The sequence below is a fragment of the Helianthus annuus genome, chromosome 3 (assembly GCF_002127325.2).
Source record: "Helianthus annuus cultivar XRQ/B chromosome 3, HanXRQr2.0-SUNRISE, whole genome shotgun sequence".
NCBI classification, from domain to species: Eukaryota; Viridiplantae; Streptophyta; class Magnoliopsida; order Asterales; family Asteraceae; genus Helianthus; species Helianthus annuus.
Window position 1 is genome coordinate 93,040,451 of NC_035435.2, and position 25,623 is coordinate 93,066,073.

The following is a 25,623-nucleotide window of genomic DNA, read 5'->3' on the forward strand; positions in this document are numbered from 1 at the left end:
TTTCTTCATTTTCTCTCAAGTTTCCTTCCATATTCCCCTTTCCGTTTTTCAGATTAGTTCCGATTTGTTTTTACTTGTTCTTTACTTTGATCATGGGTGCACGGAAAGATCTTTCCGTTAGTTTTTCACGCCTCACCCAAGAGGAAGTGGAGAATTTTTGTATGGATTGGGGCATTGGTCTTAAATTTAATCCGGTTGCACCGGGCTATGATAAATCTGTTGATCAATGTCCCCCTGGTTCGATTGCTTTGTATTGTCGGCACTTTGAATTTTCCAACCTTCGTCATCCTTTCTTGGTTTTTTATCGAACGTTTTGGAGTACTATCGTGTTTCCTTTGGTCAAATTCATCCGAAGGGCATGGCTAGGGTTTTACACTTCGAGGTTTTGTGCCGTGCTTGTGGTTATGACCCTTCGTTGATGTTATTCCGTCGATTTTTTTGTTTGGCAAAAAACGGTGATTGGTTCACCTTTGAGACATCCAAGGTTGACACTTGCCCAATCTCTTCCATGGTTACCACACTTGGTACTTGGAAGGATCGATTTTTCTGGGTTTCTGATTCTATTGTCCCCTTCAAAATGGTGTGGAGGCACCGTGATGCCATTCTCAATGAACCGGAACCTTCCGAGTGTGATTTAAATGAAGTTTTTCTTAAAGCCATCCAAGAGTGCCCTTCAAGGGTCCGTCCGTTTCCCGAACATTTGCTAGTTCTGTTAGGTGTTAGCAAATTGTGGGATGGGGCTAATCGGGATCCGGTTCTTATGAGGAATGGCCAGGGTATGCTTTTCTTTGTTTTGCCTTTTTGGGATATCTTTATTTGTTGGCTTTTTTATGTTTTTAAAATATTTTGCAGTCATGTCTGCTTTGGACTTTATCAAGAGTGATGATACATCTGATGTTGCCTTTACGGATGCTCAAGCCGCTGAAGGGGATGGTGCTATTGCTAGGGGTGTAGAATAGAGGTTTGAAGATGCTGGCTATGTTAGTGTTTCTAACGTCAAGGGTTTTACTAAGCCTGCTGCTCCCAAGGCTTTAACCTGTCGTTCTGCTCGTTGCTTACTAAGGAGTGCACCTCAATCTACTTCTTCTGATCCGGTGGAATTAAGTGATGATATTGAGGCTTCTGAGGGTCAAGATGTTGATGTTGAAAAGGAGAAGAAGTTGGTTGTTCATGGTGAGAAGAAGGCTTCAGCCAAGAAGGTTGTGATCACTCCTGTTCAAGGTTCATCAAGCAGAGACGTTGAAGGGTTGGACGAAGATGAAGTTTATGTTCCTAATTGGACTTTGAAGGTTGGTGATAGTTTCAAAGATTCTAATGTTTGTGCTAATGTGTTAGCTCACTTTGCTCCTCCTGGCGTTCGTGGTGCTATATCTGAAATGGAAAGTGGCCACTTTATATCGAGGTTGATGCTGAGCTCCTACAACCTTTCTGCCTTGGTGGCTGAGGGTGTTACCCGTTTTCAGAAGGGAATGCAGGAGTACGAGGAGTTTTCTATGAAGAAGGAAAAGATGAAGTCTTTAATGGCTGCAATGAAAAAGGAAATGGATGGTTTTTCAAAGAAGGAAGAAGCTTGGGTCAAGAAGGTGGGTGAATTGACCAGGAGGCACGAGATTGAGATAAATGATCTCAAGAAAAGTTTCAAAGCTGATCGGTTGAAGTTAAAAGCTGATAGGGAGGCTTTGATTGTTCAACAGAAGGCCTTCGATGAAGAGAAAGAAGGTCTGAAGGCTTCAGTTGTTCAAGCCACTGGTGATAACCAGTGGCTCATTGAGCAAGGCTTCCACCAGGTTGTTACCTACCTCTTTCATTCCAATGAGTTCAACTCTGCCCTTGGAGAGGTTTATACGAAGCTGTTGAACTTGGAGAAACATCAAGGCCTTATTGCTGGTTTTAAACTTCACGAGTCTGGCCAGGCCTTGGAGCAATCTCCCCTTTTCCGTCCTGATGCTTCCGAAGTGTTCAAGACATCTGTCCAGCAGATGGAGAGGTTGACTTACCCATATGTAAGTCAAGTTGCTAATTGCTTTGGTAAACCTCTTTCTGTCTTACAGGAACTAAAGCCAGCTGGGCTTAATGAAAAAGTTTATGATGAGGTGTTTGATTCCCTGTCCAAGAAACGTTCTCGTTCAGGAGATAGTGATGAAACTTTTTCAGATGATGCCGATGTTTGCAAAGTGAGAAACTCGGGATATGTTGCTCCAGTTGGAGTGCTTCCCAGTGTTGAGATAGAGGTTGGTATAGCCACAGGAGTTTGGCTAGTGTTTGGGGTAGAGGTACGAGGGACTTGGTTAGCCTCTCCCGGAGACTCACCTTCCGACATGCTGATTCTTGAGCATAAATGGAGCTACACTACTAGGCCTTTTGAAGAAAATTAATGGCGTAGCCCCACGGTGTGCGCCAACTTGTTGATGCAATAAATACTAGACCAATGGTAGTAGCTAGGCTGGTTAGGCAAAAGGGTGGAAGGGTTTAATTTTACCTAACGCAGGTCGTGGGGTCCCCCCACGTTTGCAAGACGTGGAGAGAGGTTCACTAGTTAGATTTTGTTGTTTGCTCGAGATCCTCCACTGAAGTGTGTTTAGCATCGGATGTGAGAGCAATGGGAAGGTGTGTGTTGAATGTGATGAAGAGTGACTTGCATGGAACAAGTACTAAAGAGCAATGACCAGAGATCCCAATGGAATCAGGGCTGATTGGAATGTCTCGAGCACTAAATGAAGTGTCATATATATATGGAAGGTCATCGCTCAAAGAGAAAACCATTGACTAGTGAAACATGCTTGCAGTGGGGGACTTACCCTTTTGGGGGTTGAAGCGTTTTGACCTGGGGGTAAAAGACTACACTCTGTGCATTCGTCTTACTTTTGCGGCTAGGAGAGTTGTTGAATTAATCAGATACATGACTGATTACTGCACACTTGCTGCTTTATCCTAGCTCCCGGGTTTTTAACCTTTGAACCTTTTAACCTTTTAAGCGTTCATGTGTTTAAGTCATTTTATTTGGTCTTGGGCTACCCCCGTCATCAACCACTTTGAATCTTGCGAGGTTCTTGACTGAATCCTCTCCTACTCCATCTGAAGAGGTAACCGACAATCAATTTATGAGTGCCGGAAACACTCCGAGTATCTGTGACGTAACTATATGTTGAACGGCCTTTCAGATGCGTTGTATAAATTTTACCACATAATAACAACCGCCAAAGAATAATGGCCAAGTATTGGTTCCAGTGACCAAGATTTCTTCATGAGTCTGGCAGTGAGTGTCTTTGTATTCCCTCTAAGAGTCTTGCAGTGAGTGTCCCTGTAATCCCTCTTAGAGTCCGACAGTGAGTTTCTCTGTAATCCCTCTTAAATGACTTGTCTGATCAGAGTCATTGATTCATCATACTCCTTTACTTTGCAAGAATTTACCAAGTGCCCCGCTTCGTGGCAATAGTAACACCGTTTTAGTTTTGCGAGTTCCTTCTTCACTCAACTGTTGTTCGTCATCTTTGAATATGATTTGAATTCACACATCGCCCTTTGATTTTCCCCTGGTTTGCTCTGATACCACTATCTTGGATTACGCAATAGGTCCTATATTAATTGAATGAAATCGAACCAATCAAGTTGTAGTCTTGATTGAATTAAAGCATAGAAATTAAAGTATGGATAATCGAATATAATGGATAATTTCTAATTTCTTTCTGAATTAGAAATGTTATACAACCATCGTGTATATACTTATGGAGGGGTTGGTTCCGGTACAAACCATATTTATCCTACAAACTGTAAGAACAGATCCTAGCACTTAAACAAAAGTTAAATTAGCACATACCAAAACAATACATACATAAAAGTAGCACTTTTGAATTATATTAGCAGATGAAAATTAATCGAGATAATTGATTATAGCACATATTTGAATGATATCAGCACTTTTTTTTAGTCATTACATTGAAAACAAAAGGAAGATCCAAACAAAGAATTAATTGCTTGTTAGCATATTTATAGGGAAGTGGAGGGTTCAAATGAGAAGAATTTTTTTCTAAGAAGAAAAAAGAAGAAGTTTCAACTAATAAGAATGCTTCATTTTAGTTCATTTAATATTTGTATTTACTTTTAATATAAGGGTATATTGGTAAACTTACTAAATCATTAATGTGTATTCTTCTTATTTAATAACTAGCTAAATTAAATTTGTAACTCCTTTTCAAAATATATATTTTTTTCCAAATTAAAAAAACAACTTAATTTAAAGTGTAGAATAAATTACTAGTTGTGTAGGATAAATCACGAGTTGTGTAGGATATATTTCGAGGTGTGTAGGATAAATTTCGACTGTGTAGGATAAAAATCTATAATGTGTAGGGTATATGTAGACTAATTTTGATATGTATAGGTTTTTGTAGATTATATGTAGGATAATTAATAATTAGTTGACTAATTAATTAAAGAGAGAAAAATTAATGATATGAGTTATAAATGAAATGACATTTACTAATATGCCCTTTCTTCTTTTTGTTCTCATATTAAATTTCTTCTCAAATGAACCTTCCCCTTATAGGGAATTCAATATAATTGATATTATTTAGGATATTATTTTATCATTTCTTTATAATTGGTTGGATGCTACGTGACACTTTTTAAATGGTTCTTACAATTTGTATGCGAAATGTGGTTTGTTTATGATCCTACTCCTACTTATGGATTTCAAATGTTTAATGGTGGTTTAATGGCAATCGGCTTGGTGCGGTTAAATGCCTAACGTCGCTTCCGGTTGTAACCACCGACTTCGGCGACCATATTAAACTATTCATAAGTTCTAATAATTCCCTAGTTAAATACATTGATTGCCAAAAAATAAGAAATATAATAGAGTATTAGTTTATAATCCTAATAGTCTTGACTATTTACTTTTTGATTTTTGAAGAAATAGCTTCAAACGAGCATTGGATAGCCCCTCTTTTTGGCGCTTAATGCATTTCTTGACATGAATCATTGGATTGTGGAAAGTCTTTCATGCGACTACCAAGGTTTTGTTCATAGAAAGCTTTGGTCTTCAAAAAGGTAGCTTGAAAGTGCAGTGGAAATTTTTTGTAGGTCCGGCTAGGAGGATCTAGTCGCCTAATCCTTGTATAAAAACCAACCCGGTTGTGCGGAATCCAACCGAGATAGCAAACCGAGATAGAACACGCAAATATACGACACACAAGATTCACCGATTAACACCTCTGTATTAATACGTATGAAAAGATCAGTTACAAGCTCAATGTTTACAAATATACTCTGTAAACTCTCAAAGTTCTCTCATGTGTGTGTGCTCTCTGTTCTTGTGTCTTGCCCTTATCCAGAGAGACTGACTGACTATTTATAGTCACAGCACCACGAAACAGAACTAAACTCGGTGAATCAGACTTGGCGAATTAGAAATTTGGCGAAACACAATATCATTGACGAATCAAATGTAAACAGGCGACGAAATGGAACAAGTCGACGAAACAGGACTTGTTTCGTCGACCACATTTCTTGTTTCGTCATTTTCATCCGGCTAGGACGAATTGGAACAAGTCGACGAAACAGGACTTGTTTCGTCTTGTAGGTCCGGCTAGGAGGATCTAGTCGCCTAATCCTTGTGTACAAACCAACCCGGTTGTGCGGAATCCAACCGGAAAGGCAAACCGAGATAGAACACGCAATATAAACAACACACAAGATTCACCGATTAACACCTCTGTATTAATATGTATGAAAAGATCAGTTACAAGCTCAATGTTTACAAATATACTCTGTAAACTCTTAAAGTTCTCTCGTGTGTGTGTGTGCTCTCTGTTCTTGTGTCCAAGAGTCTTCTGTCTAAGACTTGTCTATTTATAGCAACAGACACTACGAAACGGGCTTGGGCTTGGCGAAACACAACATCATTGACGAATCAAATGAAAACAGGCGATGAAATGGAACAAGTCGACGAAACAGCTCAGTTTCGTCGACCATATGCTTGTTTCGCCGATTCTGGGCTTGGGCCCAATAGTGTTTAGCCGAGATGCTTCAGCCCAGCACTTGAATTGCTGAAATGTTAGCCCAAGTACCATGCTGCAACATCCTTTTTGTATCTTTTGGCCCATGTTTGATCTTTAAGCAAAACGACGGAGGAATGCCGTTGCTCGAGTCGACATGCGTCAAGTCGAGTCGCGTCCACAAACATGTATCAACAAACTCCCCCTTGGACGCTACTCGCGAGATTCGCCTTTCATGTCTTCTATGTCGGAGGATCTTCAAAGTCTTCACGTCTTCAAAGCAGAAAGTGTATCAACAAACTCCCCGATTCATGTAGGAAGTGTGTTGAGAAACTCCCCCTTAACATAAGCTCCCCCTTGAGTTATGCTCGTGAATGACTTGATCTTTATAACTTGAAATCCTTGTGGTGTTGATGATGGTCAGCGGCAACTCGATCATCTTCATCATTGGAGTGCCTTCACGTCGTGTCTTCATTCCGAAGCTTGTCATCGACCATGTTCTCCTTGCCTTTGATTGGTAACCGATGCCCATTGTTCTGCCGTAATTCGAGATCGTGTGGGAGATTCGGCCCATGATGGCGACAAACCCGTACTTCTATACTTTCCTTCATCTACAGACGGAGTACCCCACCAACTCGGATTCATTTTTGATGTATGATGACTAATACCTGAACAAGTCACTCAAATCAAACAGTTAAATCACTTTTTATAACCTTCTGTTAAAAATTCACAAAGTGTTTCGACGAAACACGTTCCACGAAACAGATTTATAAACTTTGGTCGGCGAAACAACTAGACAACCAATCATGTCCTGTCTTGGGCTTAAAATGACGAAACAAATAAGCCCAACATATCAAGATCGACGAAAATGATTTTTAATAAAACCCAGTTACGAAGCCCGATCCACAAATGACGAAACAGAATTATATATGTTGTTTGGCGAAACAAATCCTAGCCCACTTTTAATTTGGGCTTCCTGATGTTGACGAAAAGGGGCCCAAGTAAGTTTAATGAAAATGGCCCAATATGTGGTCGACGAAACGAATTGATGTAGGTGAACGACGAAACAAAAGGCCCCAATTTAAGTCGACGAAACTGAAAAGTCTTTTGGGCTTTTTGATTTGACGAAACAGGCCTATTGTTATGACACCGACGAAACAGATTTTCTATATTGGGCTTGACGAAACAGGAAGACTTTTGGCCTTTTTGAACTTGACGAAACAAAAAGGGTTCTTTTGGGCTTTCTAATCTGACGAAACAAGTTCAAGGCCCAACAAGTGTTTCGTCGATTATGTTTTGACGAAAGGGAATTTCTATTTCGTCGGATGAGTGTTTCGTCGAAAAAGTAACAGGGGGTTGGTAACCTTTTTCAAATCTTATCTTTTTCTGACAAACACAGACCCTACTTTCGGCTACACCATCCTCATTTCACCAACCAAGGTATGGTGTGAATATTTTAATCAATACACAATTACCAATTCACAAACAACTTTCTCAGATAATTTTTAAGGATCAAAAAGTGTGAAACTTTGAAGAACACTTTGAATATGTCAAGAACACTATGAGTTTTCCGGTAAAAATATGAGTTTTCCGGTGACCCGACACACTTCCGAAACGCGGTTTTGCTTGATAATGTTTAATAAAAACCTATATTTAACATGTAGACATTAATTTAACAAGGTTTTTAACAAAACACAATGCAAAACAACAAGATTAAACCCGCTTTTAAGATGTTTTTCAAAAAAATATAAACTTTATAAACCCGAAAAACAACCAAGAACACCTCGGTTTTAACAAGGAGAAGAGCCAAGACTCTGATACCACTTGTAGGTCCGGCTAGGAGGATCTAGTCGCCTAATCCTTGTGTACAAACCAACCCGGTTGTGCGGAATCCAACCGGAAAGGCAAACCGAGATAGAACACGCAATATAAACAACACACAAGATTCACCGATTAACACCTCTGTATTAATACGTATGAAAAGATCAGTTACAAGCTCAATGTTTACAAATATACTCTGTAAACTCTCAAAGTTCTCTCGTGTGTGTGTGCGCTCTCTGTTCTTGTGTCCAAGAGTCTTCTGTCTGAGACTTGTCTATTTATAGCAACAGACACTACGAAACGGGCTTGGGCTTGGCGAAACACAGCATCATTGACGAATCAAATGAAAACAGGCGACGAAATGGAACAAGTCGATGAAACAGCTCAGTTTCGTCGACCATATGCTTGTTTCGCCGATTCTGGGCTTGGGCCCAATAGTGTTTCGCCGAGATGCTGCAGCCCAACACTTGAATTGCTGAAATGTTAGCCCAAGTACCATGCTGCAACATCCTTTTTGTATCTTTTGGCCCATGTTTGATCTTTAAGAAAAACGACGGAGGAATGCCGTTGCTCGAGTCGACATGCGTCAAGTCGAGTCGCGTCCACAAACATGTATCAACATTTTTGATGATTTGTATTGTTAATAGTCATAAGATAACCGTGCAAACTCTTAACACAAACTTATAGATTTATATTTATTACCACAGCCTTCAGTCAGTCTTCCATAATACATTATCGTAAATACTAAAACAAAGAATGTTTCACCATTATGAATCACATACAAAGATCTATAGAAACAAATGGACTCACCAACATCTTACAATACAGTAAGCTTTTATCACAAAATCTAGCGAAGACCAACACACTTATTAAAGATTTATAAAATGAGTGTTTTTGACAAAGTAGCTTCACTGCTTCACACACATATGTATATCTAGCGAGAGCATATCACATCAGGCTCCCTATCTTTGACTCACAAATAGACCAGCCCTTTACTTCAGTATGACATACCTTTAGCCTTTCTTCTTTTTCTTCTTCTTCTTCTTCTTCCATAATTGACATATTCAACCTGAAAAAAAAAATTAGATACAAATCTTATATTAACTTGCTATTGCATTGAATATGTGATTCAACACCCATTTCAAACAACAAATATCTCATGGGAATTCACATCTTATAAAGATCTAGACCTTTCATTGCATCGAATGTAACAATGATGTAGATGGGGAAGAAGAAGAATTTGTGGACGAAGTTGTTTGAGTTGATGATTCGGTGTTAGAGTTGCTACTTGATGAATGGTATTGAGCAATGGAGGCCATATCATATAGTGATGAAACTGAAGGTGTCAAATAAGATGCCACCGGCATCTTTAAGGGTAGCAAAGGCAGGGAAGCTTCACAATTCAGTACTTTAATGGCTTGTCTCATCGATGGGCGAAAATATGAGTCTGGGTGTACACACCATAACCCAACAATCATTAAACGCTTTATTTCTTCTTCCTTAAAATCTGACTCTAGACTCGGATCAGCTGCTTCTAGAAGAAGCCCAGTCCCGTACAGCTCCCAAACCCATTCTATTAACCGTACTTGCTTTTCTGGAGCCTTGAACTCCATTGGTTTTCGCCCACAAGCTATTTCCAATGCAACAACTCCGAAGCTAAAAACATCCGACTCCTTAGATGCTTTGCCAGTGATTACGCATTCAGGAGCCATATAACCCAAGGTTCCGGCCAACATCGTTGTCTGTGAGCCTTTCTCGTGGTCAACCAACTTAGCTAACCCGAAGTCACCAAGCTTCGCATTGAAACTCAAATCCAACATCACGTTACTTGATTTAATATCTCTATGCAAAACACATTGCTCCCATTCCTCATGTAGATACAACAAAGCAGATGCCAAACCTTGTACAATTTTGTACCTAGTTTCCCATGTCAATAAGCTCTTCCCTTTGAAAAGATGTGAATCTAAGCTTCCATTTTCCATATATTCGTAAACAAGCAGAAAGTCACCTTTTTGGTGACACCAACCAATGAGTTTCACGAGATTTCTATGCCTCAATCGGCTAATGATCTTCACCTCCGATGCATACTCCTTCATCCCTTGTTGGGAACTCTTTGAAACTTTTTTCACTGCAATATATGTGCTCGTGTCCTTCAAGAAACCTTTGTAAACTCCGCCGAAACCTCCCTCTCCAAGCTTCTCTGTCTCTGCAAAATCACCAGTCGAATGAGACAATTCATAGTACGAAAATCTTTTAGGCCCAGTGCCCATTTCAAATTCACTGTTCATCTCAACATCTAAGGAATCTTCTTCTGCGTCATCTTCTCTCAATTTCTTTTGCCGCCTCCACAAAACAAATGCAAGCATTGAAAGAAAAACAACTGTAACTGATAATCCCATTATAATTATTTTCACCTTGTTGTTTTTCTTTTGGCCAGGATTTGGCCCTTGGCCTGGTGGTATCCTGTTGTTTTTATCAACCTGCAAATCCGAACTATTAAAGGCCCAAGATCTAACGTTATTTTTTTGGAATGAAAGTCCAGTTGCTGCTGAAAACCCGAATATAACCCATTCGGGTAACTTTTTCCGTAGGTCAACCATGTAAACCAGTCCGTCTTGACGCACGACTCTATTGTTCTGAAAACCAGTGAAGGAAACACTAAGATTATTAGAAACTGAATCATACGTAATCCAAGCTTGACACACACTCCCACCAGTTACATTACTTGACCATTCCTCAGACCTGACAGAAATAAGAGAGCTAACACTGATACCCACATGAGGACCTATGGAAACATTGCTACCGGCTATTTTTGGGTCCCAAGCATTCGGATAAGTATCGAACTCCACAGCAACAAACTGGCTAATCGCCTCATGGGTTGTGGCGTTGACAGGAAGCCCCATGGATCCACCTGTGGTTATCACAGTATTATTCTGAACTAGAAAGAATGTGAGACCATCACCGTAATTTGTGCTCCCCATTGAATCAATCACAAATGTGAAATTGGTGGAGAAGCTTGCTAGCTCACCAGATCTGTTGTCCCAAAGATGAAGAGGACTGATGTACGTCGCCCGTCCAGCTCTAGTTGTCTGGACAGAACCAATCTCATTTGGGGTCACCTGGATTCCCTCGTTGGAGATGTATGACCCTTCACCTTCTGAAACTATGTCCCGATTCTGATATGACGGATTGATATTTGTAAAATTAAAGTTAATTGAAGCTATAGAAGGGATGAAGACAACAAGAAACCAAGTGATGAGATTTGTCCGGGAGAATGCCATGATTGTAAAGAGTAGCTTCAAACGATGGCGTTTTAGTTGTTTGATTTGTAGACTGAAACTATATTTTTTAGCTGAACCATTCACGTGAATCATGAGTTTGATTATCGAATTTAAAAATAGGGTGCTTTGTTCTTTAAAGTTAGTGGATTGTAGCTTTTTAATTTTTTTTTTTGAGGAAATTGCCAAAATCGTTCATGAGGTTTAGTGTTTTTGACAGTTTCATTTAAAATGATTTTTTTTTTTTTTTTTTTTTTTTTTTTTTTTTTTTTTTGTATCAAACAGACCTTTACATTTGACATTTTTTTTTCATTTTCATCCAAACCACTAACTTAGTTTACTTTTTCTATTAAGTTGAATAACATTTGGATGAAAGTAGCAAATATAAAACCACATGGACGATTTTGGCGATTTACTCAAACTTTTTTTAATTTCTTTTATATAATTAATTTTGTTACATATATAATAAAAAAAGAATATACACACAATTTTTATATAAAAAATAATAGTTTTGTCACATAATTTTTATAAATTCATTTAAACCAATAACTTTGTTCCTTAAAGTGAACAAAGTTGTTTAAGGAATAAAGTTGATAATATGAATGGTCTTAGAAAAGACACATTATTCAAGTATAAACAACATACCAATAATATTACAATCTACGTACTATTGATTAACGTATACTAATTCACCTACTTTTGGTAGTGAACTATTTAGGAAACAATAAATTATACAGTTGCCACATCATGTCAAATTAAATTATGGAAACATAAAGAAACCGCACTAACAATTCAATCATTTTGGTATATTTTATGCACATATGTATCATTCATAATTGCTTCACAATCGTATTTAAATAATTAAAGTCTAGATTTAAAGTCTAGGCTATCACCCGGGACTTCCCGGGATAGGAAAGTATAATTTAAATAAACAAAAGTATATAAAAAATACTTTTAACATATTTAGTATCCTCTTTCCTTTCCCACAATAAATTTTGATTTTGGTTTCATAAGTATCCCAACTTTTCGTTAACATGTTTTCCTTTCCGGTGTTATCAGATACAGACGACAACATATTCTTAGCATAATACGGCGAAATATTTGAAACTATAAAAAAAGTTCAAAAAAAGGAAACATAATCCAATATAATATAGCATCTTGGTCTCAATAAATAATGCTCATTTTGGACCGTTATAGGTGTCAACATCTTGGAGGTATTTAAAAACTTCATTGCACATCTCAACTTCAATCATATCACTCCAAATGCTTATTATCAGCCGCTTGTTGTTTTGAATTATATTGGTCCTTTGACGCCTATCTTAGAGCGAAAGTATATGAGCATTATTGAAAGAGAACATCTAGATCCAGGCTTCATCTTCATATTTGAGCAAATCAACTGTGTTACCTCATGAGACCTTCCAACAACAAACATATGTATCTTCTTATTAGAAATGGTAAGAAAATGTCCTTGGCAATGAATAACTTCCATACATTCGGGAAATTGTAGGATCCTGAAAGTTTCTGAATTAACATCGAAAGCAACTATATATTTATCGCTAGGTGGAAACCAATAATTTGAAACCATGAAATATATGGTTTTTTCAGAATAAATTCCGGGAGACCAAGAATAAAGCCTTGAACCATAATTAGTTCCGCTCAAGAAATTTATTTTTCTCCAAGTCTCACGATGTCGTGAATAAACACGAGCAGTAACGACATTACACAAACATTTAATGGGAACAACTTTGAAATCGTTGGATTCATCAAAATACATTAGAGTTGTACCGATGTTTTGACCGTAACTATAACCAAAGTAATCGTAGGACAAAAACTTATACCGTCTAGTTGTTGGATTCCAAAGGATCAGGTCACATCAAATCTGTTCATTGCAAACTAGTAACAGTCCATTATGCGACGATAAAATACGTAACAAGGTTGGGTGGACATTGTCAGGAAAAGATATGGTTTTGCTTGTAACGACATCTAGATTCCCACCTATTATGTTGTCAACGACAATTGACATATCTTTCAGTGAGATTAGTTTCTTGTGTGGTAAATTTCCAATTCGACGGGAATGCATCATCTCAAATTTATGAGTTGACAGCTCATTACGGATTTTTTTTGAAACACATTTGAAACAACCAATAGCTTAAGCAGGCAACCTTATAAAAATTTCATCAACGATCATTTCAAACCTGTGCTTTTCCATTTTTTGATATATGATGCTAAAATAAAAATCTAATAAATGAAATACAATTGTATATGTATATGTATTTAAATAAGAAATAAGGATGTTAACATATATAATAATTATAGCAATAAGTATCTAAAAAAATTCAGTGGTATACATTTAGTAGAGGTTAAAAGGATAATAAAATACAATCATATTAAATTGCAAGATACTTTTAGTTGATACTATTATAATTATATATTCATATATTTAATTTAATATGTATATATTATTTTACTTTGCAATGTCATTCCTTTTTATCTTTAAAATACTTATATTGTTTGGACAGTTAAAAGTCCAAGTCCAGAGAGAAAGTTATGCACCGTAGTTTGAACAAACAAACAACTCTACGACTTAGCTAGTAGATATTTCCCGCCACATGAGATGTAACAATGCAATTTCCAAAATGAACTAAAAACACATGAATCTGATATTCTTAATTTTCATAAATTTCAACAGGATTAAAAGATCTTGCATGTTATAAAAAATCCAATATTCTTATGGATCGACCACAAATACATTTAACCCATGAGGAATCCTTGGTAAAGGGTCTGTGCTTATTAATGGCTCACCTACCGTAGAATTTCCTATTAAGCGTGGAATTCGACATGGCCACCCCCTCTCACCTTATCTCTTTATAGTGGCCATGGAAGGACTAAATGACATGATGAAGTCAGCTTGCTCTAATCATATTTTTAAGGGTACTAGCCTCCCTAACGACGGAACGAGTGTTTCGCATTTCATGTATGCGGATGATGTAGTATTTGTGAGAGATCGGTCCGTTAACAACTTGCATGGCCTAAAGCGTATCCTTAGGTGTTTCCTCCTTATCTCCAGGCTCAAAGTCAACTTCCATAAAAGTAGGTTGCACGAAGTTGGTGTAGATGATAGAGAGGCAGAGAGAATGGCGAATTTGTTAAATTGTGAAAAAGGCTCGTTACCATTCATACATCTTGGCCTCCCTATTGGTCAAAATATGAACCTCGTAGGGCGTGGAAACCAATCATCAACAAATTCTCGTCCAAACTTATAGCCCTTAGAAAGCCAACATGCTCTCTTTTGGCGGGAGGCTCACGTTGGTTAACTCGATTCTGACTAGCCTCCGACTTTATTACTTCTCTATGTTCAAGGCTCCGGTCTCGGTCATGGATAGTCTCGACAAAATTAGGTGCACCTTTCTTCGGGGAGGAAATGATAATGCTAGAAAGTTGAATTGGGTCGCATGCGAGGTGGTCACCAAACCTGTTGATGCACGGAATGTCTGTTGACTTCGTCTACAAAAAGTCTGAAGTCAAGATTGGTCAACAGGGGGTCAAACTGTAAATATTATGTAAAATACAAGTAGGTTCGCTTTTCTGTACATGTTTCATAGTGGTCCGCTCATAGGGTCTTAGCTGGTCCGCTTATGTGTCAATTTGTAACAGGTTCGCTCATTTGACCTGTCGTATGAGCGAACCACATAGTCTATAAATAGTGGTGTCGTCTGAGCGGTCCAAGAACGTATGTTTGTATGCTGGAGCAAAACTCTGTCAAATTTTCAGTAGAAAAGCAATAAAAGCAAAGGAAATTAATAGGACAAGCTGTTGTAACCTTGCATATTCTGATTCCGCCTTTATATGTGAGGATGAGCTACTCTGACTGACTTTTCGGGTCAAAGAACGGTCCAACAAGTGGTATCAGAGCTCAGGACGAGGAGTTCATACTACTACAGCTTATATCTACAGAAATCTCTCTTTTCTACTCACTTTCTATCATACTTTTTCGGTTTTCAGTGGTTCCTACGGTTGAAATTGTCTGAAATTTGAGTATAACATATAAAATACACTAATAACAAACCCTAGAAAGAATCAGGTGAAAATATGGACTAAAAATGGTAAAAACAGACTAAAAACAGTGGTTCTCTTTTTCGAACTATCGCTCCGCTTTTTCGTACATTAGTGATCAGGTTCGCTTGAAATACCTGTTTAGTCCACTCTTTCAGACAATTTTACTGACTGGTTCGCTCGAACGGACACTATCTGGTCCGCTCGAACGATCATTTACTGGTTCGCTCTTGTGACATTTTCTGGTCCGCTCGAAAGGACATAGTTGGGTTCGCCTTTTGATACATTGTCTGATTCGCTCATATAGCACATCTGGTTCGCTTATCTGAACCTGTTTGGTTCGCTTATCTGTCACATGTACAGATTGGTCCGCTTTTGTGGTTCTGTTTTTCAAAAATCTCGAAAATTTTTCTAAGTGTTGGTTGATTTTGCAGGAACGATCAAAATGGATGATATTTTCATGAATCCTTTCACGACATGTATGCATTCACAGGTAGTTCGGGAAACAACGATACGTCTTCGAACAATACAAATGAGAATCAATCAAAGGAGAAAAAGAAGGAAGCTTGGGAGTCTGAGAATGCATTCGGTACATTCAACAAACCTCCGAAGCTTATGGCAATTGAGGAATATAGCCGTTGGTTGAGAAAATTTGAGGATTGGTTGATGGCTTTTGCGTTTGCAAGTTGGAAGAGTTTGAAAAATGGATATGTTCATGGAGACAAAAGTGGAGAAACTTTATCATCAGCTGACGAAATTGAATCCTTTGTGGCAGAGCAGAAGTGTGTGGCATTACTGTTTCAATCGGTGCGAGAAGATATCATTTCACTGATAGATTACTCCAATGCTAAAGATTTGTGGGAAAAACTTGAAAAGAAGTGTCTTGGTAGCAAAGAGATTGTAAAGAATAAAACGAAACTTCTTAGAAAAGAGTTTGACATGTTTAGTTGTCTTAAAAATGAATCGGTTTGTAAAATGATTGAAAGGTTCGGTCATCTGAAGCTGGAACTTGCACGACATCAGATTACGTATTCTGATGAAGAACTTGTTGAAAAACTGTTTGATTCATTACCAGATGAAGTGGATTGGAGATACTACGCACTGATGTTGAAGAACACTATTGCTCCTGAAAATTTGACTCCAGATGTTGTGATTGAGAGACTTGAAAGTCATGAGCTTGAATTGAAGAAAACATACAAAGTCAATCACTCATCCTATCAGCAAAACTTGGATCTTTACTATCCGAAAAGCTTGATGCCGAAAGCTACTTCTCCAAAGACTGCATTTTCAGCTGAGAATGTATCTCCAGCAAGTAAAGAAAATCAAAGCAGTCCAAGCAGTGGAAGCCACAGTGGTTATCACAGTGGATCTACGTCTTCTGCAAATCGTTCTGATACGAAGTTTTCGTGCAATATCGCGATAGATCTGAAGAATGCACAGAACTTTGATGAAGAGTCGGCCAAGCAACAAATGGTTTTTCTGGCGTCTGTGTTGGAGTCCTATGAAGGTTTGGTGGCCGGAAAGATCGGGAACACAAATCTGACAAAAGAAGACTACGATCAGATAGACCCGGAGGAAATGGAACTGATTGATATTCGTTGGGCGATGGCAAGTGCTGTTCGACGTGCTCAGCGTTTCATGGAAATTACCGGGAGGAAGACAATCGGAGGTCCGTCTACAAAGCTGGGGTTCGATAAGTCAAAGGTGACATGTTTTAAGTGTAAACAGAAGGGTCATTTCAAGCGGGAATGCAGAAATGCGTATGAAGATGAATCAGAGAATCCGTTTCGAGACGACTACTACAAAAAGGCAATCTACCATCAGAATAAATCTGAGCCGCCCAGATTGAAGCAGCAGGAAGAGAACAGAGACAAATCGAGGGCTTTAGCTGTGATTTATGATGATGAGGGTTACGATTGGAGCAAAGAGGTTTTGCCAGAAGAAGATGCTGTTGGTTATGCTTTCATGGCAAAGAATGAGCCTATTCCGTGGAAAGATAATCGAACAAAGGATCAGAAGTATAGATATCGGAAGATGGTTGCTGAAAACAAGATTATCAGACTTTCTGGTATATATCTAGAGGCAAAAAGAGCGAATAGATGGGATCCAGACAGAGAGTGCTACCTTGATAAGTATGGCAACATCGCGATTGATGACAAAACGCTTGATATCGAGGCCATCATCAAGGAGTATAAAGAAGAAGATGGATATTGGCAGCACAAGTGGTGGGGAACACCAACGTCAAAGATCATTGAAGAAGAGAAAGAGGAGAAAGAAAAGAAAGAAAAAGAAGAGATTGATGAAGTGAAAAAGATTGATACGGGCTTGATTGATGTTACGCAGGAGTTGACAGCTGAAAATCTGGGACAGATGGCTGACAAAGTGCTAGCTGCGAAAGCACTTGAGGTAGATCCTAATTCTGTTTCTGAGTCTAAGGATCAGGTCAGTCCAAATGTGTCAACTAATGCGTCAGGTAAGAAGATTGATGGAAACATTGACTACAAAAATTGCACAAAAGAATGCAATTTATGTAGTACTATCACGTACCTCAACAATGAGAAAATTAAAAACCTGACAGCTAAAGTCAGCAGTGTTGAGGATCAAATACTCGGTCGTGACAAAACTGTGAGAGCTTCAACTGAACGGATCAAAGAGTTAACATCTCAAATGGAAAAAGATAAAATTGATCATGAAAAGGTTAAAACTGAAAATGAAAAGTTAATTCTTGAAAACCGTAAAATTTCTGAAAAATTTGAAAAACTCAAAACCACAGTTAAAGAAAGTGATGAACGAAATGGTAAAACGTTTAAAGAAAATGAACATTTGCGAGCTGTGGTGAGAATAAAAGAAGAATCAATAAATAAACAACTGGATGAGATCACTAAATTGAAACTTAAAGTTCAAGAAGCTGAAATAGAGAATGAGCGAATTCAGTTGAAACTTAACAGTTATAACTCTGCAAGCTTTGTGTTGCAGCATATTGTTCCTAAACCTATAGGAAAAAACAAAGCTGGCAAGGATGTGTTTTCAGATGGTACCGGTGTAGGGTTTCACAAAGTTCCACCGCCGATTTTGCATAATTACACTAAAAAGGAATCTGGGTTGGTTGAACTTGAGGAAGGAAGTGAAGTGCAACTTCCGGAGAATATTGATGTCATGTTCACATCTTCCAATGACGAAAGTGTCCAAAATGATGTGGTGAAAAGTGTGGTAGACAAAGTGCTTAAATCGGATTGTGACACTTCTGAGGAGGATGGGTGTTTTCTAGACAAATACATTCCGAAGCAAAAATCCAAAAACAACTTACATGATGAATCTGATCTTATCATGTACAAGATGTTGGGATCGGATAAGTTGTTTTCAGATTCTGAGTTTCCATTAGAGAATGTTAATTTGAACAAATTGACAAAAGTTTTCAAACTGGTCGAAGTTGAGTTGTCAACAGCGAACAATCTGAGTCGAAAGAAAGACAGGGTTTACAACAAGAAAACTGGTTATCCACCGCGTTTTTACAATAACAACAGAATTAACTGGTCGGGTGGTTATCAGGGGGTAAACCGTTTTAGAAAAAGAATGTTTCACACAAGAGGTTTGTTGAAAAGAGAAAATTTGTGAATAGTTCAAGTTCACTTGATGATGAAGAAAAAGAAATTTTTTCAAAATCAAACAAAGAATTTTTTGAGAAGAGAGCTTCACAGGCTCGTCTGAAGGCACGAGTCGGGTAGCTGAACCCGTACTTGTTTTAGATGTGAGGTTGGTCATATTGCACGAAAGTGTACATATGTGAAGCCTAAGACTGAAGCTGTGAAGGTTCAACAAAAGAAGGTTGATGTGAAGGGTAAAGCACCGATGTATGTTGAGAAGAAAGTGGTTGAGAAGAAAAACGTTAAAATCGACAACGTAAAAGCTAAAACTGAACCCGTAAAGAAGTTGGTAACTCAAAATGATAAATTTTATAAAGGGGTTTGCAGAAACTCAACAGGTGTGGAAACCAAAAATTGAATCAAAAGTTGAGAAGAAAGTTTCAAATTCTGAAGAGAAAAAGGCTGAAGAGCCAATTATTGTTGATTATGATGCAAATTTTCCGCCTCTCAAGGCTGAAAATTTCAAAATTCAAATTGCGAGAGTCAAGGTTGCACCTAAGGCTGATGAGGCCTGGATTGTGAAGCATGAATCGGCATCTTTCTTGAAGTTGTTTAAATGATGATTTGTTATGTGCAGGATCTTCCAAAACTTGTATCCAGGTGGATAATGGATAGTGGAGCGTCAAGGCATATGACAGGGAAGACCGCATTGCTGTATGATGTGAATAACATTAACGGTGGTTATGTGGGTTTTGCGGGTAATCAAGGAGGTAGGATCATAGGTGAAGGAACATTGTCAAATGGCATTATAACGTTTGAGAGAGTCCATTACATCGCTGAGCTGGAAAACAACCTGCTGAGTATCTCCCAGATATGTGACAGGATGTATACTACTCATTTCACCGACAAAGAATGTTTGATCTTGAAACCGGGATTTGTGATACCTGAAGAGTGGATCATCATGAGGGCACCAAGAGTCAACGATCTGTACGTGTTGGACATGAGCATTGCTACTACAACCACGGGTCAGGCTCATTGTTTTGTGTCCAGAGCAACGGAAAAAGAATCAAGGTTATGGCACCGAAAGATGGGGCATATTCACCTAAGGAAAATGAATCACTTAGTACATAACGACTTGGTCACTGGAGTGAATATTAAAGGTTTTCATCTGGAAGGGGAGTGCATAAGTTGTGTCAAAGGCAAATAGAAGAAAAAGTCACACCCTACAAAGCAAGTCAATTCAGTTTCAAGACCTTTGGAAAGACTTCACATGGATTTGTTTGGTCCAGTGAATGTCAAGAGTATAACAGGAGATTCCTACTGTTTGGTCGTGACTGATGATTACTCCAGATTTTCTTGGGTAATGTTTTTGAAATCAAAAGATGAGACTTTTGATAGTTTGATGGCATTGTTTAAAAGAATTGAGAATCTGTACCAGAGGCCAATCTGTAGAATTCGTAGTGATAATGGTACTGAGTTCAAAAACAGTAAGATGGAAGAATTTTGTGACGAACGAGGTATACTGCATGAGTTTAGTGCTCCGTACACTCCGCAGCAGAATGGAGTTGCAGAACGCAAAAACCGGACACTAATCGAGACAGCCAGAACAATGCTTGCAGATTCTAAGTTACCAATTAATTTCTGGGCTGAAGCTGTTTCGGCTGCATGTTATACTCTCAATAGAGTTCTTACTGTAAAGAAGTTCAACAAGACGTGTTTTGAGCTACTCAATAAACGCAAGCCGAATTTGAAGTATCTAGAACCGTTTGGGTCACCCTGTACGGTGATAGAGCCTAAAGGAAAGTTTGGTCCGAAGAGCGTTGAGGGAATCTTTGTGGGTTATTCAAGTCCTTTGCGACGCGTTTTCATTCCAAGCGACAAGCAGATTATTGAGGCAGCAAATGTTGAATGTCAAGGTTACACTATGCCGCCACAGAATCCTGGTGATTCATGGCATTATCATTATGACAAACTTTGGGATTCGTTTGACATGAGAGAAGAATCAGAGGAAGAAGAAGATTTCTTTGATGAGCTGGATATTTTGCGAGAGTATGAGTCGCAGCTCAGGTTTCCAGCGGAGTATTCTAGAAGACCTCAGGAAACTTCAAATGACGATGAAGCAGGTCCTAGTAATGCTGGTGAAAATGATGATGAAGTTGCTCCTGGTAATCAGTCGGAGGTGAATGATGATCAAGAAGCTGAAAATATGCCAGTTTTTGACCATGGTGATTCAGATCTTGAGGGGGAGCAGATCCAGTTGTCAAGTCAAACAAACCAAGTTGGTGAACAAGATGTAGAACAAAATGTTACTAATCTGGAGGGAAATGTAGAAGTTCCAAGTGAAGTGATGCCGCGAACTCTTTCTTATCATCCAGAGGAGTTGATCATAGGAGAATTGCAAACGGGCGTTCGCACGAGACGTCAAATTGACCAGGGCTTAACATGTTTTTATTCTACAGTAGCACCTTTACAAACTGAATTTTCATTAAGCTGTTTTATCTCACAGGTTGAACCGAGAACTTACAAAGAGGCGCTTACTGAAGACTCTTGGGTCATAGCGATGCAAGAAGAGTTAAGTCAGTTTGAAAAGTTGGGAGTGTGGAAGTTAGTTGATTTGCCGGATAGTCAGAGGAAAATCAATACAAAATGGGTTTTCAAATGTAAGAGGGACGATAGAGGAGTGGTTGTAAGGAACAAAGCTCGACTCGTTGTTCAGGGCTTTAGTCAACAAGAGGGGATTGATTTTACCGAAGTCTATGCTCCTGTTGCACGGCTAGAGGCTATCAGAATTTTCCTAGCATTTGCGTCTTGGAAGAATTTCAAAGTATACCAGTTAGATGTTAAATCAGCGTTTCTTTATGGGAAGGTCAAAGAGGAGGTTTATGTTGGTCAGCCGCCGGGCTTCACTGACCCAATCCACAAGAACAAAGTTTATTTGCTGGACAAAGCGTTGTATGGTTTACATCAGGCACCGAGAGCCTGGTACGAGACTTTGTCTCAACACCTACTCGCTAACCAGTTTATACGTGGAAAAGTGGATGCCACTCTCTTCACTAAAGTCGTTGATGGTCATCTTCTGATAGTACAAATTTATGTGGACGATATAATTTTTGGGTCAACAAATGAGAAATTATGCAAAGATTTCAAACAGGTGATGAAGCAGAAGTTCGAAATGTCATCAATGATGGAGATGAAATTCTTTCTGGGTTTACAAGTTGAACAACTTCCTGAGGGAATTTTCATTCATTAAACGAAGTACGTGCATGATATTCTAGAGAAATTTGGAATGTCAAGTTCTACTCCAGCTGCTACCCCACTTGCGACTAATCATGGGATTCACCCAGATCTCACCGGAGACAGGGCTGATGAAACGTTTTACCGTTCCATGATAGGTTCTTTGATGTATCTGACTGCTTCACGTCCTGACATCATGTACCCAATGTGCCTCGCAGCAAGATTTCAGTCTAACCCGAGAGCATCGCACATGATTATTGTCAAGAGGATATTACGTTACCTGAAAGGTACTCCGTCATTGGGGTTATGGTATCCTAGAAAAGGTGATTTTACCCTCGAAGGGTATTCCGATTCGGATTTCGGATGCTGCAAAGTCAACGCGAAATCAACAACTGCAGGATGCCAGTTCTTTGGTTCGAGATTGGTTACCTGGCAGTGTAAGAAACAAACATCTGTGGCATTATCTACATGTGAAGCGGAGTATGTTTCTGCTAGCAGTTGCTGCTCTCAGATCCTGTGGATACAGCAACAGATGCGCGACTACGGTTTGCAATTTCTTAACACACCTCTGTTTGTTGATAATGAGGCCGCAATTAATATAACTAAAAATCCAGTACATCATGCTAAAACTAAACATATCGAAATTCGTCATCACTTTATTCGCGATTGCTTCGAGAAGAAGTTGATACGAATTGAGAAAATCCACACTGACGAACAAAAAGCTGATTTGCATACCAAAGCTTTTGATAAAAATCGGTTTCAATATTTGTTAAAACTTAATGGTATGAAATTGCTTTCGGTGTCGGATGGGATTGTGAGCGTTGATGAGAGTACTGTTGCGGATGAAGATGAGAAACAATCTGCGATGGTTTGTCGGTTTTTTACGTGTTTTGGTATTTAGGGGGAGATAGATAGTTGTACATAGTTTATTTTCAGAAAAATACAAAAACAGTAAAAAAATGCAAAAATACAAAAACATGATAAAATTGAAAAAGAGCTTGTGTATATGGGGAAAATGATAGTACATCAGCTAGACAATTACAGTATGCTAAAGATTTGGAAAGACAAAATGAGTTAAACAGTCTCACTAACGATGTGTCGATAGGTTTTCGTACATTTAGTAGATTTATTCGGGATATAAACCTAAAATTTCAAACTTGTGAAATTCGTGGGGAACACTACTTGGATATATAGGTAACCCCTGAAATCTCGTTTGAAAGGTCTCGTATTCTGATATACTTGGTGTTTGTACTCTATAATGTCTGGGGTATTATTCCGGGACTTTTGCTGAACGGTAGTTCTGACCTAGTCCTTGGCTAATACTTTATCCAAAATGCTTGAAATATAGCATGAAGCCCTCAGCTGATTAGACAATAAAATTGATAATCATCTGTTGTAGCTGAAAAGATCCTCTAAAGGGGACACACTGCAAAGTCGAAACTGATATCTCTCTGCTGAACGGAAGTTCTGACCTGAGATCCCCCAGTTCTCGCATTTTACCCCTAATTTATGTACAGATATCATTGTGGTATTCTTGCCTGTAAGACTGAATATTGGGATTCTGGATACGGGAGTATATTCAAGAGGTGGGACACATGAATTGATCTAAGTTCTTAAAACACTTCAACGGTATCCTGAATAGATTGAAGTTTGTGTGAGAATTTAAGATGGATCATCATATCGACAATCGAGGTGAATTGTTTAAGTCTGAGTATGAAATGTAGCTTAACGGTACTTGTAATCTGTCTGAAAAGCTGATATGATTCCCTGACACGCTCGCCAAAATAAAACTTGTAAATAGTTTACTTCTCTGCAATTTAAGTTTTCTGTTATTTCTTTTCTTAGTTTAGATCACATTAAAAGTCAAAAAGATTTTACATTTCTGCTTTATTTTAGACAAACCAGAGTGGAAAGTTGATTGTCGGATTCTAGAAAGATGAAGCAGATGCAGGAGATTCTGAGCTGAAGAATGAGAAGAGCTTACATTGTTGGAAGTTTGATTGTTTTTTTTTTTTTTTTTTTTTTGTGTCAAAAACGAGTTCATTAATTTGATACTTGTTATTTTCAGAAAAAGTTAAAAATGATTTTACTAAATCAGTTGAATTCGTTAAAAGTTCAACCAGGGTCATTAAATTGAACTTGGTAGATTAATCGAGTAATCAAGGTCATTAAATTGAACTTGAATACTTGAGCGGATTGCTAGAGCTGATTAAGTTTGTTTTTATTGGTTGAAAAAGATGAATTTTAATATTATGGGTTGACTAACAGGTTTGGAGACTTCATTATTTCAAACGGAGGCAAATTGTCAAAGTTTGAGCCAGATATCTCAAGATCTCAGCATATTGAGAGGGGGAGTCTGTGAAAGGGGGAGTCTGGATCAACAGTTATTAGGAAGTTGAAGTTAGAGCCAGGTGTTAATCTTGAAACCTGTGAAGAATGCTTGTGAGAATAGACAGAGTTGGAGAAAAGACCTAGACTGAAGACTACGGATCTAAAGACTAATAAAGACTACGTCAACATCCAAGGGGGAGTCTGTTGATGCACGGAATGTCTGTTGACTGCGTCTACAAAAAGTCTGAAGTCAAGATTGGTCAACAGGGGGTCAAACTGTAAATATTATGTAAAATACAAGTAGGTTCGCTTTTCTGTACATGTTGCATAGTGGTCTGCTCATAGGGTCTTAGCTGGTCCGCTTATGTGTCAATTTGTAACAGGTTCGCTCATTTGACCTGTCGTATGAGCGAACCACATAGTCTATAAATAGTGGTGTCGTCTGAGCGGTCCAAGAACGTATGTTTGTATGCTGGAGCGAAACTCTGTCAAATTTTCAGTAGAAAAGCAATAAAAGCAAAGGAAATTAATAGGACAAGCTGTTGTAACCTTGCATATTCTGATTCCGCCTTTATATGTGAGGATGAGCTACTCTGACTGACTTTTCGGGTCAAAGAACGGTCCAACAAAACCGAAGACTATGGGTCAGCTTGGTGTTTGCGACTTAAAAGTTCAAAACATTGCTTTACTCTCTAAATGGTGGTGGAAGCTTCTCAATGGCGAGGATTCCTTATGGGTTAAAAGTGTCACACCCTGGCTTTGCGGAAGCGTGGGTTTATTTGGTGTGACTTCTAAATACCATAGCACAATCACAACAATGCTATATGAAAATAAAACCATGATGTTCATCCATTAATTCAAGTTTAAAAAGTAAAATATGACAACATTGTTTTCAAAAGTCGACACATGCAAGGAATTACTACATGACATAATAAAATATTGTTCTTACGACACAACCATAAGACCTGAATTAAAAACATAGTTTAAGACTTGTGACTCGTCCAGGCAAAAGTCACAATCCCTAAACTCGGATGACATTATTTCTCCTACGCAGCTTGACGACATAGCATACATTTCCAGATCCCTTAATTTCCCGAAATACATGTGGTTTGAAAAATCAACTAAAGTTGAGCGAGCTCATGTAAAAGTGAGTATGTTTATAAATCGTTAAAGTACGTCCCAATGTAAAAGTGTTCCTGGTATGTAGCAATTAAGGAAAAGAGATCACCACTGGGTTGCAAAGCCACTTGTATGTGTGAACTGATGCAGGAAAACTCAAACCAAGCAAATTTGTAACGGGCCTCGGTTGTAAGACACAGTCACCTC

The 25,623-nt window shown here is 38.5% G+C and overlaps 1 protein-coding gene across 1 annotated transcript; it reads right to left on the reverse strand.

The window, feature by feature from the left end:
• Window positions 1-8,487: 8,487 nt before the first annotated feature.
• On the reverse strand, window positions 8,488-11,220 carry LOC110929259 (L-type lectin-domain containing receptor kinase IX.1). Its single transcript, XM_022172396.2, has 2 exons — window positions 9,008-11,220; window positions 8,488-8,886 (listed from the first exon to the last, which is right to left on the reverse strand). The coding sequence occupies exon 1, from the start codon at window positions 11,189-11,191 to the stop codon at window positions 9,011-9,013; it is 2,181 nt and encodes a 726-aa protein (XP_022028088.2). The 5' UTR covers window positions 11,192-11,220; the 3' UTR covers window positions 8,488-8,886; window positions 9,008-9,010.
• Between the last annotated feature and the right edge of the window lie 14,403 nt (window positions 11,221-25,623).

Coding starts and splice junctions, on each gene's coding strand:
- LOC110929259 (XM_022172396.2), bottom strand. CDS start 11,191: ATGATTCACGTGAATGGTTCAGCTAAAAAATATAGTTTCAGTCTACAA.